Source organism: Bos grunniens, chromosome 19 (genome assembly GCF_055505025.1).
Source record: "Bos grunniens cultivar Pamir isolate PY7600 chromosome 19, Bosgru_T2T1.0, whole genome shotgun sequence".
Classification (NCBI taxonomy): Eukaryota; Metazoa; Chordata; class Mammalia; order Artiodactyla; family Bovidae; genus Bos; species Bos grunniens.
In genome coordinates, this window is record NC_141183.1 from 10,860,207 (window position 1) to 10,879,616 (window position 19,410).

At 48.7% G+C, this 19,410-nt stretch overlaps 1 protein-coding gene across 8 annotated transcripts in view; it reads right to left on the minus strand.

The window, feature by feature from the left end:
- The window catches only part of TBC1D16 (TBC1 domain family member 16), an 89,030-nt gene extending 69,714 nt beyond the window's left edge, over nucleotides 1-19,316 (minus strand). For 7 of the 8 annotated variants that reach the window (XR_015147305.1, XM_086356497.1, XM_086356495.1 and 4 more), the window contains exon 1: nucleotides 19,069-19,143. Coding sequence is in view for 1 of the 8 variants with exons in the window: in XM_086356500.1 (XP_086212626.1) it covers nucleotides 19,069-19,316 (248 nt within the window). In the remaining 7 variants the exon portion in view is untranslated. Of the gene's footprint in view, nucleotides 1-19,068 lie in introns of all 8 variants that reach the window. The other variant, XM_086356500.1, reaches the window with a different exon arrangement.
- Nucleotides 19,317-19,410: the final 94 nt, after the last annotated feature.

Below are 19,410 nucleotides of genomic sequence, written 5' to 3' on the forward strand. Positions count from 1 at the left end.
CTAAGATCCCACAAGCCCAAAGTGTCCACCTCCTACAAAAGGACTGGTCTAGAGGAACCTGTTGGAGAAGGCGATGGCACCCCACTCCAGTACTCTTGCCTGGAAAATCCCATGGACGGAGGAGGCTGGTGGGCTGCGGTCCATGGGGTCGCTGAGTCGGACACGACTGAGCAACTTTACTTTCACTTTTCACTTTCATACACTGGAGAAGGAAATGGCAACCCACTCCAGTGTTCTTGCCTGGAGAATCGAAGGGATGGGGGAGCCTGGTGGGCTGCCGTCTATGGGGTCATGCAGAGTCGGACACGACTGAAGCTACTCAGCAGCAGCAGCAGAGGAACTTGTTCCTACAGCAGTTCAGTCGCTCAGTCATGTCTGACTCTTTGCAACCCCATGGACTGCAGCACGCCAGGCTTCCCTGTCCATCACCAACTCCCGGAGCTTGCTCAAACTCATGTTTGTTGAGTCGGTGATGCCATTCAACCATCTCATCCTCTGTCATCCCCTTCTCCTGCCTTCAATTTTCCCCAGCAACAGGGTCTTTTCTAATGAGTCAGTTCTTCACATCAGGTGGCCAAAGTATTGGAGTTCCAGCTTCAGTATTAGCCCTTCCAATGAATACTCAGGACTTATTTCCTTTAGGATCGACTGGTTTGATCTCCTTGCTGTCCAAGGGACCCTCAAGAGTCTTCTCCAACACCACAGTTCAAGCAAGAATACTGGAGTGGGTTGCCAGGCCCTCCTCCAGGAGATCTTCCCAACCCAGGGGTCAAACTCAGGTCTCCTGCATTGCAGGTGGATTCTTTACCATCTGAGCCACCAGGGAAACCTCCAGGCTTTCTCTGCTCAGGGTTCACTACTGTGTCCATTCCTTCCTAAGGTTCTCAGCCCTCTGCTTCCCAGGGGGTGTCCTGGTTATCCCTCTTCCTTCCTACCCCTCCAGGTCTTCTCCATCCTCTCCTGACCCATGTATCATCATCCCAAAGCCCAACCTCTTGTCCTAACACATGCTGGCCGCCTCTGCTGGGAAGGGGACACAAGTGATAGACAAAGGACTCGAGTTAACACCCAACTCATTCTTTAAAAAAATAAACTAGGAATCAAAGAATCAGCTTGAGAACATATACAGAACTCCTAAAGACTCCCCGCAAAAAGGAGCAATATCCCAACTGAAAAAGCAGGCGATTCACAGAAGAGGAAACGGAGGGACTGAGAACATGAAATGAAAACCTAACACCTGACACACTGGCAAAAGCAATGTTAATTCCAGCAAAAATGAAACAGAAGCCCAGGCAGCAGCTATGTGAACCAACCAAATGCTCCTGTCCATGGAGCTCATGAAGGCTGCCTACCAAGCTGGGAGTGCCTACCATGGGCAAGATGTCATCTGTGTAAATGAACAGATGTTTGGAAAGCTAGTTCCTGGTCTGAGACCCAGGCCACACTGGGCAGGGTGCAGGCCAGCCTCAAAGGGTGAGGTGGCTGGAATGGGAGTGTCGCAGATGGGCTGCAATTCCAACTCTCAGAGAAAGAAACAAAAAAAAGACTTGAAGCCAATATGATAAAGTCATTGACTGGGAATAGATAAACAAAACAGAGTCTGCCCACATGATGGGGTATTACTGAGCCTTCAGAAGGAGAGAAATTCTGACACTTGCTACAACATGGATGGAACTTGAGGACATACTCAGTGAAACCAGCCAGTCACAGAAGGACAGATACTGTATTTACATGAGGTGCCTGGGACAGTCAAACACACAGAGACAGAGCACAGAAGGGTGGGTGCCCAGGGCTGGGTGAGGGCTGGGGAGTTAGAGTTTAATGGGGAGAGTTACTGTTTGGGAAGATGAAGAAGTTATGGAAATGGATGCTGGTGATGGCTGCACAACATAGACCCAAATGTCCCCCGTGCTGCTGAACTGTCACTTGAAAATGGTTAAGACCCCAGAGTCCTCACCACCAGGGAATTCCCTGTGTCATGTATATTTTACCACAATAAAGTTTTTTTAAATTATCAACTGCAGGAGGTTCTCAGGGTAAATTATATCGTTCTTCGCACTTTCTGCATTTTGTAAACTTACCCCTAAATCCAGGGCTGATTTAGGATGGTCCCTAAATGGAGTTCTCTTTGTGTCCAGTGCTTGGACAGTTTCTTGGGGCAGACGGCAGGGACGAGGGGGCCATCTGGCTCAGCAGGGGAGGGGTGGTCTTGGCGCTAATTTCCTTCAATGTCTTGGGACCAGGCGGCTGAAGGCTGGATCCTCAGCCCCTTATGGCTCTCTGGTTGCCCCTCTGAGCCCCTTGCTCTGATCTCCCCTCTACCTGTATACTTCCAGTTATGTCTGGGGCTACTAACTCTCCCAAACACAGTTCCATGGCACCCCCACCCCCCGGAGCCACCCTTCCATCCCTGCACCTTTACCTAGAGAAATCCACCACTCTTTTCTCTGTCATTGCTGAAGTTCCTAAGGGACCAGCCCTGGGGACCCAGGACCAGCTGGGGTCCTTGCCTTCTCATCCAAGAAGCCCCTCCATCTCGGCCATGTCCAGGGTCCCGAATCCACCCCTTCTCAGGCATCCCCCAAGCCTGAGACCCCACTTTCAATGTGGGTTACAGAATCAAGTTGACCCCTCAGCCCCAGAAATGGTAAGCTGGCTCTGTAAAGGGCCAGAAAGGAAATATTTTTGGCTCTGTGGGCCCAATGGTCACCATGGAGACTACTCAACTCTTCCCTGTTGTGTGAAAGTAGGCAGTTCTCAGGCAGCTGTGACTGTGCTCCCACCAGACTGTTTGCTTCCCTGGTGGCTCAGATGGTAAGGAATCTGCCTGCAATGCAGGAGACCCAGGTTCAATTCCTGGGTTTGGAAGATTTCCTGGAGAAGGGAATGGCTACCCACTCGAGTATTCTTGCCTGAAGAATTCCATGGACAGAAAAGCCTGGCAGGCTACAGTCCATGGGGTCATAAAGAGTCAGACATGACTGAGAGACTAACACTTTCACCTCATTTCACTCACGCCAGTTCCATATAATTCTGATGTCACACAGGAAAATCCTTCGATTTTTTCCAGTCATTTAATATGTCATAACCAAGCTTCCCTGGTGGCTCAGTGGTAAAGAATCTGCCTGCCAATGCAGGAGACATGGGTTCCATCCCTGATCTGGAAAAATGCCACCGAGCAACTAGGCCCGTGTGCCGCAACTACTGAGCCTTGTTCTGAAGCCTGGGAACCACAACTACTGCGCCCACATGCTGTAACTACTGAAGCCCAAGCGCCCTAGAGCCCATGCTCCACAGCAAAAGAAGCCACTACACTGAGAAGAAGCCCATGCACCACGAGAGAATAGCCCCTGCTCACTGCAACTAGAGAAACGCCCTCGCAGCAACCAAGACCCAGCATAGCCAAAAATAAACTCAGTAAATAAAATTATGAAAAACAAATGTCAGAACCAGCCTTAGCCCGTGCACCGTACAAAACAGGCAGAAGGCTGGATTTGGTTCACGGGCTACACGTGGCCAACCCCTGGCTCAGACCACTTTCTGGAGACTCAGGGTAGGGCTGTTCCTTGCTACCCAAACCCCCTCCAGGCCAACTTTTGGGGAAGCCTTCTGTCCTCCCCAGGTTGAGGGGGCGTCTCCCTTGTCTTAACCACTGAGTTCTCCTGCCTGAACACACAACATCTGACCAAGATTCGAAACTTAAATCACACTGGAACCTACACATCAGAATATGTGTTTTCTTTCCAATTAATTACCTGATAAAGCTATATTCCAATTCTAATGATGACTTCATTCCATTCGTCTAGAATATTTTTAGAATTCAAGAATCACTCCAGAATTACAAGATCAGTTAATGAGCCATTCAAGAAAATGAATTCCCCTCTCCAGATCAGCACTGCCCAGGAGACATACAATGTGAGGCCTCATATGCAATTTTAAATTTCCTAGTAGCTGCACTTTTAAAAAGTAAAAAGAAAGAAATGAGGGAAATTCATTTTAACAATATGTTTTTAGTTAAGCCATTATATCCCCAATAGTATCACTTCAGCGTGTAATCAATATGGAAAAATTACTGATGAGCTATTTTACATTCTTTACATCTCCAGAGTCTGGTTTATATTTTGAACATAAGCACACCTAGGTTCAGACCAGCCGTGGTCCAGGTGCTCAGTGGCCTCCTGGGGCCCACAGCCTCCGGGTGGGCAAGACTGGGGCAGGGCTGGGGCCCTACCTCCTTCTGAGCCTCAAATGGTATTACTAATACTTAGTGTAATTGCCCTAACTGCCAGAATGAGCTGCAAACAACGCTCAGCTGATTCCAAAAACCACACCATCTTTAAGTGAAGACGGTTTGCCACCGTTGAGGATAATCAAAAGAATGTGCTGAAAGCTCTGAAGGGGATTCCAAAATACAAGTGTTCACAATATAGCATTTTCCCCACATCGGCTGTGAAATCCCACTGCAGCCCTGGGAAACGAGTCCTAGCAGCACAGTTTTGCAAACGAGAAAACACGTACTGTACACCCCAAGTCACTCAGTGAGCGACACACCTGGACGGGAGAACTTTGTCCTCTGTGCTTGGAGTTCCAGCTCCTAGGTGCCCCCACCCAGCCTGGGTAAGCAAGGACAATTCCCCAGCTCCACCCACAAGGCTGTTCAAGGGTGGGAGATAATCTGCTTCTCCGAGATCCCACAAGTCTGTTAAACATTAGCCACAAATATTTACTCTCTTCAGAAAATGTTCATTTATTTTTTTCAATGTATTTGTTCCTTCATGAACCTATTTCGTCTCAATTAAAACTGGTTCCCAATCTCTGCTCTCTTTCAAACTAGAAGTGGAGACTCCTTGACCTATTTTTTTTAAAGCTTTTTCTTTTTTTAATTATGCAAAGTGTTCAGAGAAGTGTCAATATAAAGAACACATGTCCCTGAACTCACAACAACCCAAAAATATCTGTGTATTTTCTACTATCTTCTGTGTCTATCTTAACAAAACAAAACCACCTACTGGAATTATATCATATCTTGCTTTCTGTTATAACATATTTTTCCATGTGTTAGAAGCAAAAATGTGTCCCCTTAAAATTCATATTAAAGTTCTCACCCCCACATTTCATGTGTGTGTGTGTGCTAGTTGCTCAGTCGTGTCTGACTCTTTGCAACCCCAGGGACTGTAGCCTGCCAGGCTCCTCTGTCTGTGGAATTCTACAGGCAAGAATACTGGCGTGCATTGCCATTCCCTTCTCCAGACCCTGGGATCGAACCCAGGTCTCCTGCATTGCAGGCAGAGTCTTTACCATCTGAGCCACAAGGGAAGCCCCTACACTTTATAATTCAACATTATTTGAAAGTAGCTTCTATATAGAGATAATCAAGTCAGAATTAGGTCATTAGGGTGGGCCCTGATCCAGTGGCTGGTGTCCTTTATTTTATTATTATTTTGAAGAATATTTGTTTATTGGGCTGCACCAGGTCTCAGTTGCCGCACTCAAGGTCTTTAGTTGCAGCCTGTGGGATCTAGTTCCTTGATCAAGGATCAAACCCAGGTCCCCTGCATTGGGATCTTGAAGTCTTTGCCATTGGTTCACCAGGGAAGTCCATGGTGCCATTTAAAAAGAGGACATTTGGAGACAGACACAGGTATACAAGGAGAATGTAGCGTGAACATGAAGACAACTCTCTACAAGCCAAGGAGGGAGGCCTCAGAAGGAACCAACCCTTCAAAATCTCAGGTCTCCTGACTCTGAAACTGTAAGAAAACTGATTTCTGTTGCTTAAGACACCCAGTTTGTGGTACTTTTTATGGCAGTCACAGAAAACTAATACACCATATTATTAACTAATTAAAAAATCCAAAATGTCAACCCTCCATCTTAACCGCTGTAAATATATTACAAGAATGCACCATCCTTGAACCAGCCACCATCACCAGATATTTGTCTTCCAAATAGTGGCTACCTAAATAATAAACTTCACATCTTTATGCAGAAATCTTCATCTGTATTCTGTTTTCCTAGGTTAATTTCTGGGATTGCTATTTCCTTGGGAGGCCAAACTGATATAATGTCCAGTGGATTTCTAAAAAGGTATCCGAGTTTTGAGGGATTTGACTTTTTGCTAATTTGGTCATTGCAAAATGGTTTTCTGATAATCCATTTGCTTGAGTGGGTTGCCTTATTTGTATTAAACATTTGTGTTCTACCTGTGAATTGTCTATTGGTGTACTTTGCCAATATTTCTGCTGGGGTGTCGGAATCCTTATTGATAGGAAAGAAATATTTATATAGCAAAGATCTTAATCTTAATCTTTTGCTGTATGTATATTTTCCCTAATCTGTTGTTTGCCTTTAAATCGTGTTACCTATTTTGAAATACAGACGTTTTAAACATCTAGGCAAACCGATGGTAACTTTCCCTTAGTGATTTCTTTTTATCAGTTTTACACTTTATATCATTCTTCCCAAGCCAAAAATCCATTAATTGTTGGCTTATATTTTCATCTAATTTTCTCATGGTTCCATTTTCAATGAACTACTTCTGATATTTCAAAAAGTCTAATTCAAAGTATACATTTACCTGAAAAAAATCACACATTCACCAGCTCATTGAATGAGTGTTTGTGTTGTTTTTATCACTATTTCCCATTTTTATTGTATACTATTATTTGATTAAAAAATAGGGAGATCAATTAAAGCTTAATAAAACTTGGATACTTGTCATATACAAACTTATGAGAAATTTTAAAAAGGTGGGGGAGGGGGATATGGGGGAAGGGGAGGGTCATGTTAACCTCTTTCCCCAGCAACCACCCCCACTCCACTGCAGCACCACCGTTACAGTAAATTTCAGAAACTCGATGGCCTTCCCTTCACACCATCGATCATGGAAGCCCCTCTCCTCTGTGGGGACTGGCAGCTCCCCCGGGTGTACCGTAAACCAGGCTCTGCTCATAGGCAGCTGACATGGTGACTGCACCAGGCCAGTGCAGTCCTTCTCAGGATCCGCCAGCCACAGCTTCTTCATCTGGGCCAAAGCAAGGAGCCCAGAGCAAGCTCTCCAAACATGCCCTGCCTGCCCACATCCCCACCCCCTGCAGTCCTTTCCCCTGGAATCCCCCTTACTGCCTTATTTTGCTTCTGTTGAAAGAGATGGCTTGTTGCTATTTAGAAGGCAAGGCCCATGTATCCAGAATGCCTCACCCAGCGGGGCCTGCCAGGGGCCCCTCACCTGCACCCAGGCCAAGAGTGACAATCGCCTGTCACATAGTGCCCCCCAGCTCCACAGTCACAGCTTGTGTCTGGTGGCCAACCTCCATAGGGAAGCCAGGCAACACACGAGTCCACAGAGGTTGGGTTCCTTGCTTGGTGTGAATTTCTATTCTGCTCCTACTATCCGTGTTGGCAGATTCCTAACTTGGCAGTTCTATCCGAGCCCTCCAGCTGGTGAACATAAATCTGAGTTTACCCCTACCCTGTCGGAAGAGAGGGAAGGAAAAGAATCCCAGAGAGCACAGTTGCTGAAAGGCCTCCACCTCCCGGATGAGAATGGAGGCCCTCCCTGCGCAAAGCTCAGGACAGCGCCCTTGGGGTGCAGCTGCCCCAAATCGAGCAGAGCTGCTAAGAGAGCAGGGCTCATCCAGAACAGCACCGATGTCCAGAGGCTCTAAGGTTACCTGATGAAGTGCTTCTCCAAAGCAGGGGGCTTTAAGAAACTCGGAGGACAAATCCCTACACTCTGACCCAGTAGATCTGCGGGAGGGGGCACCCAGGTGCCACCATCACCATGTGAGACTGGGAACCATTCACCTACTACTCCCCTGAACCCCCAAGGAAGGCAGAGAATCGGGCTCTGACAGGAGGCAGACCAGCCCCTCTGCTGCTCAGGCTGTGCTGTTATCAGCACAATTAATGACATGTCAGTGGCTGCCCAGGGCCTTCCCCCACTGCCTCCTCTGGTGTGTCACCAGTTGGATGTTAAGTGTTGGGTGGATTCAAGACTGCAGAAGGCCTGTCCCCTGCCCGCAGCCCAGCACCTGTCACTGGGTTAATAAACGTGGCTTGGGCCCACGTGTTACCCAGAGTAGAGGAACGTGCAGCTCTGTGTCTAGGGATGCGAAACAGAAGGAGCCAGCCTGGAGAATGGCCTTCAGAGACCTCCTGCAAGGAGGCCCCTGGGCTTCAGTGCCCACTGGTCTGGCAACGAGACCTGACGAACAGTGGGCTGGCTGGGAGCAGCTCCTCGTGTCCCCACCTGTCCCTCAGGGGTGTTCCTATGACCCCGGGGTGGTGGAAAGGTTTATGATCAGAGCCATGTGGCTCCTGCTTCACAGATAAGCCACACATGTGCAGAGCAGTGTCCAGCTCCTTTAGGGTCCCTAGATCCACCCGGGGAGAAGGCAATGGCACCCCACTCCAGTACTCTTGCCTGGAAAATCCCATGAATGGAGGAGCCTGGTAGGCTTCAGTCCATGGGGTCGCTAAGAGTCGGGCACGACTGAGCAACTTCACTTTCACTTTTCACTTTCATGCATTGGAGAAGGAGATGGCAACCCACTCCAGTGTTCTTGCCTGGAGAATCCCAGGGACGGGGGGAGCCTGGTGGGCTGCTGTCTCTGGGGTCGCACAGAGTCGGACACGACTGAAGTGACTTAGCAGCACCAGCAGCAGCAGATCCACCCGACCAGACCCCTGGGAAGCAGCGGGCCCCTTTGTACTACTGTTAAGTCCCCCGCCTAGATTTCTAACATCGGGCTGTCCTGGCCCTTCAATGTCCACTGCCGGAATCATTTCCTCTGTGTCGACCATTGAAGGGGAAGCTGTGTCCGGAGCAGAGTACACGCCTGGGCTTCTGACAGGCTTGGTGAGGAGTTAGAAGGCCAGAGGCTGGGGGAGCGCTGGGAAGAGGGTTCGGTGGAGCAGGGTGGGGATGAGGAGGGCCTGCCCCCCCACTCCCCTGACCAGCTGTCTCCCGGCGGAGCCCACATCACGTTCCTCTCCCAGCCCCTCTGCTTGCAGGCTCTCAGGCTTCAGTGATTGGCCTTAGAGAGGAAAAGTCTTGGCCTTGGGGCCAATCCCACCTTCAAGCCGCACCTACAGCTCCCATGGGCACCCTCTGAACACTTGCCACCCTCTCCTGACCCTGAGGCTATGTCCTAACTAGGAGCCCCCAGAGGGTTCAACAGGCTGGGGGCGGGGCAGGAGTTGGAGCCAAGCCGAGACAGGGGGGCAGCCTGGGAAGGGCCCCCTGTCTCCTCCAAGGTACACTCCTGGGGTCCGTGGGGAGCACATGACTGCTCCAGAGCAGGGTCCACATCACAGCCAACAGGAGGGGCAGCTGGAACTTTTCTGGGGTGCACTACACAAGGGTCACGGCTCTGAAGGAGATGGTGGAGGCGATCCTTCAAAGACGTCAGGGCTGGGGCTCAGGCCAAGGAAAAGGGTCATTGCCAGGCCAGAGGGGGGCTGATGCGTCCAGTTCAGTTCAGTTCAGTCGCTCAGTCATGTCTGACTCTTTGCGACCCCATGAACTGCAGCACGCCAGGCCTCCCTGTCCATCACCAACTCCCGGAGTTCACCCAAACTCATGTCCATCGAGTTGGTGATGCCATCCAGCCATCGCATCCTCTGTCGTCCCCTTCTCCTCCTGCTCCCAATCCCTCCTAGCATCAGAGTCTTTTCCAATGAGTCAACTCTTCACATGAGGTGGCCAAAGTATTGGAGTTTCAGCTTTAGCATCAGTCCTTCCAAAGAACACCCAGGACTGATCTCCTTTAGAATGGATTGGTTGAATCTCCTTGCAGTCCAAGGGACTCTCAAGAGTCTTCTCCAATACCACAGTTCAAAAGCATCAATTCTTCGGTGCTCAGCTTTCTTCACAGTCCAACTCTCACATCCATACATGACTACTGGAAAAACCATAGCCTTGACTAGATGGACCTTTGTTGGCAAAGTAATGTCTCTGCTTTTGAATATGCTGTCTAGGTTGGTCATAACTTTCCTTCCAAGAAGTAAGCGTCTTTTAATTTCATGGCTCCAATCACCATCTGTAGTGATTCTGGAGCCCCCCAAAATTAAGTCTGACACTGTTTCCACTGTTTCCCCATCTATTTCCCATGAAGTGATGGGACCCAATGCCTAGGGACCCATAAAATGGAGGAGAGACTGGTAGGAAGGGAGGCAGAGCTAATCAAGGGCCTGACCCCTGCACCGTGGGCTGGGATGACAGAGGCTGTTTGGAAGGAGCCATTGGGAGGAGTAGGAACAGGTATGCAGAAAAGCTCCTGGCCAGAGGAGTGGCCCGGGTGGAGGGGAGGGAAGAGTCCTGGAGATGGATGGGGGTGATGGCCGCACAAGGATGAGAATACATTTAATGCTGTAGAATTATGTGCTTCAAAGTGTTCAGTATTCAAAATCTGCTGTGTGTACTTTATCACAGGGAAAAAATAGTAATAATAGTGGAACCTGGAGAGGGTGTACAGATTCTCCGTTCCGCCCTAAAAAAATAACAATATTAATCTTTTAAAAAAACGTCTGGAAAAAAAAAAGAAAAAATAAATAAATAAATAAAAAATAAAAAACCGTCTGGGACCAGGAAGCTTGCAGCCAAAGAGGCCAGGATGAAGTGGAATGGTATGGATGGAGGAAAGGAAAAGGACAGGGAGCTTGAGGCCAGTAACAAAGGAAGCTCAGGTCCCTGCACTGAGGGCAGGCTGCCAGCAGCAATGCCAGGGCCTGGCAAAGACCAAGCAACCCGATGACAGATCTTCTAATGTCCCCGAATCCACAAGATGCATGACCTTGAACAGTTCTTGAGCAGATGTGCAGAGCAGTTTATACCCGGGGTCTTTGGGACCTGGAGTCCTGCAGGGAACGATTCCCACCCCACTGGGAGACCAGAAAACTGTGCTCCGGAAAGGTTGCCAGGTACAGAACCTGGAGCAAGCAGAACACCCAGGTCCCCTTCACAGATCTGGGGTCTTTCTATGGGCCAGTCTGACTCTCCTCCTTACCTGGATAGAGGTGGGGACCTGGAGAGGGTGTACGGAGAGGACCTGTACAAGGGGACCCTCTCGTACAATCTAAAACTGCTACCAGCAGAGATCCTGAGACACACAAAACCAGTGATGTCTATAGTCAGAAACAGCTATCTGACTTTTTGCATCTCTACTAAGGATTCAGTGTTAATTGAAATAAAAAAGCAGCTTGAGATGCTCAAAGCACTTTGTACCAATATTATAAATCCTCTCCCAAATCCTGAGAGATGAAGGGTGGATAGAGAAACAGCTCCAGGTAGAACCATGACAACGATTTAAAAACAAAAAACAAAAACCAAAATCTCATTCTCCTTGAATGCATTCATTTAATATTTTTACTTTTAAAATGGTTACGTTCTTAGCAGTATTGTTGATCTTAGATTATAAGCTCCTGAGCCCACGACATCTCTGAGAAGTTCCTTTTACGAAGGGCTATCTTCAGTAGAGTTCCAAATGCCATGTTTTTGTTGATGGAAAGGAGAGCGATGCCAACCTGGCAGTTGGCACAAGGAATACAGAAATGGAGTCAGGCCAAGATCTGGAATGTGCATTAGCTTGAGTATGCAAAAAAAGGCAATGATTTTAAAAGATATAAAATAAAAATGCCAGTGCTGGCTTTTAACCATCTCTGATCAATGTATGAATACACGTTGAATTCTGTGCTGCTCTGAGCCATCAGAAACCACTGGGTAGGACCACATTTTTTACAAAATAGGCTATTGTATAATTTGAAAGAAAAGATCAACTTGGCCTCTCCTCAGAAAACACACACACACACATACACACACACGCTCATGAAACAAAAGACTGCAGAAACTCCTAGACTAGGGAGTCATTCTTCCTATTAACCTGCAACTCCTTAAGAATTAGAACATCTTTGAGAACTATTCTTGGTCCTCCGTGACTTGCAGGAGTAAGTCACACTGGTGATGAAGGTAGCTCAAGTTTGCTTCCAGGAGGAGAGAGGTTTTGAGGTGGCTGGAGAGTGGGGAGAGGGTGCCAATAGAAGAGAGATGTCAGAAACCGCAGCAGCCCCAAGAGAAGCAGGGTGGGGCCTGGGAAGGATAGCAGATTTCTTCTCTCCCAGCCCTGTTCAGAAATGGCCCTGACATGCTGGGTTGGAGCCAGTGGGCAGCAGCAGGCCTGCTGTTAACCACACATGTTCCCTCCTCCCTCCCCAGGAGCCACGTGGCCACTGACACTTGGCCCAGAGGAAGCGAGGCTTTTTTAACTCCACATGGCAGTGGTGGGGTGGGGCTCTCCTCTAGCTAATATTTACAGGGGTAAAGTTAAGAATCTATTACCTTCCCTGGTGGCCCAGTGGTTAAGAATCTGCCTGCCAATGTAGGGGACATGGGTTTGATCCCTGGTCTGGGAAAATCCCACATGACCCGGAACAACTAAGCCCGTGAACCACAACTACCGAAGCCCGTGTGCCTAGAGCCCGTGCTCTACAATAAGAGAAGTCGCTGCAATGAGATACCCGTGCGTTGCAACAAAGAGTAGCCCCCACTTTCCGCAACTAGAGAAAGCCCAAGCACAGCAACAAGGACCCAGCACAGCCAAAAGAAGCCTGAAGAATTCTTTTTTAAAAAAGAAACTATTACCCCAAATTCATTCCCCAAGATTTAGTGATTTAGACCCAGCGAAAGTCCTCCTAGATAGGGAGGTAAAGTCACCAAAAAAGACAGAAATGAGCAAAACACAGATGCAGAAATGACATCCTTTAGAAAAGACTCAAGTCTCCCTTCCTGCTTCCTTCACAAAGCACTTCTATCCCCAGTGTATTGGCTACTGTAACAAGTCACCACAAAAATAGAGACTTACAACAATACAGTGTATTATCTTGCAGTTCCAGAGGCCAGAGGTCAACCCAGGTCTCACTGGGCTAACCTCAGGTGTCAGCAGGGCTGGGTTCCTTCCTGAGGTTCCAAGGGACAATCCATTCTCCTGTCTTTTCCAGCTAGAGTCCACGTACATCCCTTGGCTCATGGCCCCTTCCTTCTCTTTCAAAGCCAGCAGTGCAGGTGCTGTTTTTCTCATAGGGCATCACTCTGACACTGACTCTGGCCCGGTCTTTCACTTTCAAGAACCCTGTGATGACACGGCCTCACTGGATAATCCAGGACAATCTCTCCACATCACAGTCAGCCAATAGGCAACTTTAATTCCATCTGCAACTTGAATCCCCTTTGCCACATGACCCAATACAGTCACAAGGTCCCAGAACTAGGAAGTAACATCTGGACATCTGGGGACTGCTCTTCTGCCAACCACATCACACCAAGGACACTGTAAAGAGCTGACTTCTAACTCTCCAGGGGACTTTCCATCTCCACTGTCCATCAAACTTCCATTCAGAGCAACTAGCCTTTAAGCAATACGATGAGAACCTGGGCCTAGACGTTGCAGAGGGGAGACCCAGCCTCTGCGACAGCTGGACAGGACAGAGGAAAGCTGTGCACAGACAAGTGCCAGAGCCTTGGTTCCTGTGCTGGTGTAAGGCGCTGGTGGTGGTTTAGTCACCAAATCGTGTCCAACCCTTTTGCGACCCCATGGACTGTAGCCCGCCAGGCTCCTCTGTTCATGGGATTTCCCAGGCAAGAATATTGGAGTGGGTTGCCTTCTCCAGGGGGATCTTCCCAACCCCATACCTCTCCTGCATTGCAGGCAAATTTTTTACCACTGAGCCACCAGGGAAGCCCCTGTGCTATTGTAAGAAGCTGCATCAATTCCCAAATGGAAAACAAATAGAGCAAAGGTGCAGACACCTCTTGAACCTTTCTAAGAAGACGAAAGAAACAGGGCAGCCTGGATCCGGCAGGAGGGAGGCTCTGCCCAGACTTCTCCCGTTCACTGTTCTGTGCCATGTCCCTGCCGCAAGGCCACCCTGGGTCAACAGGACAAGTGTGGTCCTGGCAGCTCATGATCTGGCAGTTCCCGCACACCTGCCACAGCCCACGTCCACTGTGACAGCTGTCCATTGCAGCGAGGGGGAAGCAGGTAGGGAGTGGGGCTGATGAACCCTTAGGGGGATGTGTTGTGTGGCAAAGCCCACAGGTGATTCTTCCCCCGAACTTGCCACTGTCACACTGCTCAGGAGCAAACTGCTCTGAGCTCTGGTCACCTGCCAGATGACCAGAAGAAACTGGTTCATCTGCTTTGCCCTCAAAGACCAATCAACACAGAGCAGGGACAAGGTAATGCCATCTTAAACACGAGCTAGGCACATGCAAACAAGGAATGTTTTCCTCTCATAAAACATCTGCTGCTAATACACTTCACAAGAGGCCCCGATTTTCTCTCCCAGAACCAGGCACATGCACCGCAGTCTTTTTGGGAACATCCAGTTTTGCAGTTCAATAGGTGATATAAATATTGCAGATCAGGAACCTTTTCTTTGGGGTGCACAGTTTGGGGAAGTTGGGTCTCCTTCAGTCTCGTTGCCCAGATAAGACACCTGGGAGCTGATATCACCCCTCTTCTTATTTGCATTTAAGTTCAAATTATGGGATCATTGCAGAAGAGAAATATATTTGCTGCACTTGCATTTTGCATTCAGGATTAACATGGAAAAGATCGTGGCCCAAAAATAGGGCTGCTGTGCATGGGGCCCTCTGTGTTGAAGTGAGGACAACACAGTCGACTTGCAGTTAAATCGAAGGAACGAAGTTTAGGGCAGAAATCCTAGAGCTGGGGCCCTGGGCCAACTGCCATAAGGAAAAAGGACCCTCAAGAGGCCGTAACTGGAGAAGACAGTTAAAGAAACGAAGGTGAGGGAAGATCTGGTGGCCTGCTTAGCTGTTTTTCCTCTCCCAACTGTCCAGTTGTCACTTTGATTATCGCCCACTCCTTGGAAAACCCCAAAGCCTCTGCCTGTCCAGAGAAAGACCATCTGCTGCCCATGCCCCTGGACAGAAAATACCCTCAAACCACCTCCCCCAACGCGCCAAGGAAGGCAGGCCTGCAAGGAGAAACAGGCTTAAAGATGAGTCAGGATCCACACTGAGGAAGGACTAAACCCAAAAAGCAAGGAAAAGGGTAAAGCCAACCAGGAAACCACTGACCAACCACAAAGTGGATGAGGGGCATCTGACCTGTACATTGTGCCTATAAACTTTAACACAGAGAGGTTCTCAGTGTCTGTGGCAAAGGAGTAGGTAATGCACCACAAAACAGAAATCAAACTAGGGGAGAACATACTGACAACACTCCCGGAATGCAACACACTTGATCTTGCTCAGGGAAAGCATTTTAGCTCTAGAAACTGAAAAACCAGGACTTCCCTGGTGGTCCAGTGGCTAAGATTCTGTGTTCCTAATGCAGGGGGCCTGGGTTCGATCCCTGATCAGGGAACTAGATCCCACATGCTGCAACTATGACCCGGCACAGCCAAATGAATATTTAAAAAAAGAAGAAATTGAAAAATCGTAAAGGTATCAAATGCCATCTGATAGATATGTCCTTTGTCCTGATTCCAATGCCAGAGAGTGTAACAACCAATTTATCAACCACTTGAATTCAGGGTCACTCAGTGGAAAACCAGAGCAAACACCAAAGTGTGCAAGCAGGTTCAGACACAGGCTCAGGGTGCACCCCGGTGATGGTGGTCTCTATAGGAGCTAATCTAGAATGAGCATGGCTACCACATCTCCGTATGCAGTCAGGTGAGTCCATACAGACCCCTCATCTTGTATATCAGCTCTGCTGCTGCTGCTGCTGCTGCTAAGTTGCTTCAGTTGTGTCCGACTCTGTGAGACCCCATAGATGGCAGCCCCCCAGGCTCCCCCGTCCCTAGGATGCTCCAGGCAAGAACACTGGAGTGGGTTGCCATTTCCTTCTCCAATCAGCTCTAAACACCTGGAAAGACTCTCCGTTGGAGGCTCAGGCAGAGAAGGGCGTGCCATTCAGATTGGATAATGCATTTGGGTTCTTTCAGTTCTTTCCTTGTGCTAGCCGTACAACTGAGGTTACTACACGCAGACGGAGAACTTGATCTTTTTTTTTTTTTTTAACAAGTCTTAAGTGCCTGATTTCTCCTCTCTGAGGATGGCTATATCGGTTCAGAAGATGGAGTAAAGGACATGGTTCAGATCACATATCATCAAAGCAGATTTATTAGAGATGCAAGACCAAGTGCCCAGAGGACACGTGGGTGGTTGCTAGCATCAAAACCACCAACACGGAAGTGAGTGGGAAAAGATTCCCTATGTCATTTGCGAGGAGGTGGGGGTGGGCTGGGAGAAGTACGTGCTTTCTTTGTGCAATGGCCTCATCAACATTCATCAATCTAATACAAATACAATAGAACAATGTACAATAACTATGTACACCAATAAAACCAACCTCCACTGCTACAGATCCTTCATGTTTAAAGTCATCCTCCCCAACTGCACCACTGTAGGAAGCTAATTCACTAATTTTATAGGAGAGGATTCAGGCCTGTGGAGAAAACTGGGGACCCTCGGCCGGACGTGGAGGGACAAGTTAAAATCTCTACTCCAGATTTGCGTGGCCAGGCAACCTGGTCACCCTGGTCCCTGGTCGGCCCAGGGGGACCCAGCACCCCACAATATAAAGAGTGTAAATATATCTCTGGGGAAGGAAATGGCAACACATTCAAGTATTCTTGCCTGGAAAATCTCATGGACAGAGGAGCCTGGCGGGATACAGTCCATGGGGTCGCAAAGAGTTGGACACAACTTAACAACTGAGCACACAGGAAGTTTTATTTCTTCTTTGGGTAACTATTGTTTGCACTCAAAAGAATCACAGTTTACAATTATTTTAACTTGTATTTGTATTATTTTAAAATATAGTAGTTTTTTAAATCAAACCAGTTGATTTTGTAATAATAAATGCCCACATTTTAAAACTAAAAAAAAAAAGAAAGACTCTAAATATATCTAAATGGAGAATTCCACTTCTGCTTATGATCAGCTTTCCACCTGATGAACCACATATACAAGGAACCAAAAAACAAAACCAAATATTTTTACCAATCTAGTTAAATGTGAAAAATCCAAACAGTGGTCATTAATAATAATTAAACACTTATAATTAACAAGAACTTTAAATGAGCCAGGTACTAGGTACTTTAGATAACTGTTGCAACAGAACTTTGTGACAGGTTGTATTACTCCCATTTTACAGATGGAGAAACCAAGGCACAGTAGCATTAAGTCAGTCCTATGTACTGGGTTGGTATTCAAATCCAGCAGTCTATATTTGGAGGCCATGTTTTAAACCCAGGCACTGAGCTACCCAAAACCTGAGCCAGGGAGACCAGCAGTTGTAGGTAGGGTTCTACAAACCCAGCGGCTATCATCTCAGATGCCTTTACACTGAGGCCTGGGGGCTTTTTATAGACTCAACTGAATTGATACTAGCAGCTAGTGGTGACATCGGTTAGTCCCCACTCTCTCGAATGTTTATGAATCACTTGGCAGAGTGAACCATGTTATTCTAAGTCCCTAGGGCAGGGAGAATGTGCGCATGTGAGTGGTAGGGGCAAGAGGGGAGGCAGTGTGGTACAGTGGTTTTGTGGCACAGTGTGGTACAGTGGAGTTGGAGCATCCTGGGCCCAAGGCCTGTATTTCTGTCACTCCGGGATGCATGAACTTGGGAATTTAAATGTCGGTGTTTCTACCTGTAAAATGGGGATCACTTCAGTTCCTGATTTTATGGGTTTAATTCATGCAAAATAATCAGAATCTATTTACATAACAATCATCATGGCTGGAGGATTAAAAAATTCCACTGACAAGAACTTTCCTTAGTCATATTCTGAGACTCTGCTCTCCACAAATGCTCTACAAGCCAAGTGCACTCAGCAGAGAACAAGCCTTCCGATACCAACAGCACATGGCGGTGAACGAGTTTCACAGTTAATACTAAGAGGCTTTCTCACTTTAATAATCTTTTCTTTGCAAAGTTTTCCTGGTTCTTAAAAGTGTTTAATGTTTGCTAGTCAACTAAATATTGATGTTTCTAGTGGGGGAATTTCTAAAACAAACACACAGATTTTTTTTTTTTTTTAAGTTTTCTAATCAATTTGTGACAGATTTAGAATGGAATTCTCCAATCTGGGCCTTTGCCCCTGCCCTTTGATAATATGCTCCATCATACGGCTGGTTTTTGAGAACCAGTTCCCTCTTTACAGACATAGGAATTGGTGCCTGCAGGTGGTAAAGAAGGATCAATGGGACCAGACACAGGGGCTGGCCTGGCTTCTCCTATGAACTTGAGGAGGCAGTAAAACAAACTTCATGGTAAGAAAAGTGAACGTATTGTGTCGTTTTCTGTTTCTGAATAGAATCTGAACTAGGTTGTGGCCAACATATGACACCAACTTCCGAGTGTGGGAATAACAGGATTTCAAGATTCATGGCTTCTGGCAGCGTGCCTTAGGTTATATTTAGAAATCTTAAATTGCCGGGGTTTTTTTTCTTTTCCCTTTTTCTTTTCTTTCTTTTTATTTTTTCTTCCTTTCTTTTATTATTATTTAAGAAAAGATCAAGAGGAAGAGCTCGGGCCTAAAGGGTGTGAGTTTCCTGACCTGAGGCTCTTAAACAGCCAGACCACCCACCCCAAGGCCAGGAATGTTAAGCGCGCGCCCCGTGCGGGTGAAACACACACTTTGGGGGGCTGTGTCGGCAAACGGCGGGCCCCTACAAGTTCTCATTCGCGTGCTCTGACGATCCAGCCAGACAAAGACCGCAAGTTCTCCGGACCAAAGATTCAGACAGCCTGAGACCGAGTCTCCTCGAATTAGGCCCACTCCCTGCCCGGGGCGCCAGAACCCGCCGCGGATGGGGCCCTCAGGGAGCTCCCCGCGTGATCCTGCCGCCCCACTCCTGCTCTGGCCCTGCACCTCTCTGCGCTGCGGCCAGACCCCGGCTCCTCCCGGGCCCCGCGGCTGCAGGCCCACGCGCCCCGCGCTCCCCCAGCCCGTCCCGCCGAGGGGCGCTGCCCGGTCCCCCGCCGGCCCCTCAGGCCCCGCCCCCGCGGCCCCCGGCAGGTCCCCGATACCCACCCGGGTCCCGCACCCGGGGCCGGATTTGCGCCGGCTCCCGGAGCCGCCTCCGCCGCCACTGCAGCCGCCGCCAGTGAGGTTTGGTGGGGCGGGGACGCGCGGCGAGGCCCGGCCCCCGGCCCGCCCCCCAGCCCGACCCGGCCCCCGGCCCAATCAGACCCGCCGCCCACCCCACCCCCGCCAGCCCCAGTCCCAACCCTGCCCCAACCGTGTTGCGGAACTGCCCCAGTCACCTTCCGCTCTCCCATCCCAGGCCCCGGCCCGGACGACCCCTTCCTATTTCGGGCCTCGCCGCCTGCCCGGGCCTCCGGCCCCGGGACTTTGCCCCAGAGGGAAGCCCCA